Raw genomic sequence first — 707 nt, 5'->3', positions numbered from 1 at the left:
GCCGACTCTGGACACAATGCCTGGCTGTCGTACCACGTGCTGCAGGCCAGCGATCCCGGCCTCTTCAGCCTGGGGCTGCGCACCGGCGAGGTCCGCACCGCGCGTGCTTTGAATGACAAGGACGCGGCCCGCCAGCGTCTTCTGGTAGTGGTTAATGATGGTGGACAGCCGCCCCTTTCAGCTACTGCCACGTTACTCCTGGTATTCGCTGATAGCCTACAAGAAGCACTGCCCGATCTAAGGGATATTCCTGTGCCCTCAGACCCCCAGGCGGAGCTACAGTTTTATCTGGTTGTGGCTTTGGCCTTGATTTCCGTGCTCTTCCTCCTGGCCATAATTCTGGCCATCGCCCTTCGACTAAGATACTCCTCCAGCCTCTCCACCTGGGGCTGCTTTCAATCTAGACTCTGTTCTAAGTCTAGACCAGGGGTTTCTCTCAACTACAATGAGGGGACTCTACCTTACTCCTACAATCTGTGTGTTACACAAATGGGCAAGACAGAGCTAAATTTCCTAAAATGTAATTCCACTCAAGATGTAGTTGGCAGTAGTTCTCCTGGGGCCTTAATTCTTCCACTCCATGATGGAGATGACTTGACTTCACATCCTGAGACTCTAATCCCGGTAAGTTTCATTTTTGTGTCTTTAATACCCTAGTTTCTCTTGGTAAATGGCTTCATTTTCATAACTAGGATCATATTTGAAAT

The 707-nt window shown here is 50.5% G+C and overlaps 1 protein-coding gene across 1 annotated transcript in view; it reads left to right on the top strand.

Annotated features, from left to right (window-relative positions):
• Window positions 1–657, top strand: part of LOC105988677 (protocadherin gamma-B5-like) — a 15,936-nt gene extending 15,279 nt beyond the window's left edge. The window contains exon 2 of the mRNA XM_013020346.1: window positions 536–657. Coding sequence (XP_012875800.1) covers window positions 536–657 — 122 coding nt within the window. The remainder of the gene's footprint in view (window positions 1–535) is intronic.
• The last annotated feature ends 50 nt before the right edge of the window (window positions 658–707 follow it).

The sequence above is a fragment of the Dipodomys ordii genome, unplaced genomic scaffold, assembly GCF_000151885.1.
Source record: "Dipodomys ordii isolate 6190 unplaced genomic scaffold, Dord_2.0 Scaffold50, whole genome shotgun sequence".
Taxonomy (NCBI): Eukaryota; Metazoa; Chordata; class Mammalia; order Rodentia; family Heteromyidae; genus Dipodomys; species Dipodomys ordii.
Note: the sequence above shows the minus strand (reverse complement) of the source record. Positions and strands in the feature narration are given on the sequence as shown.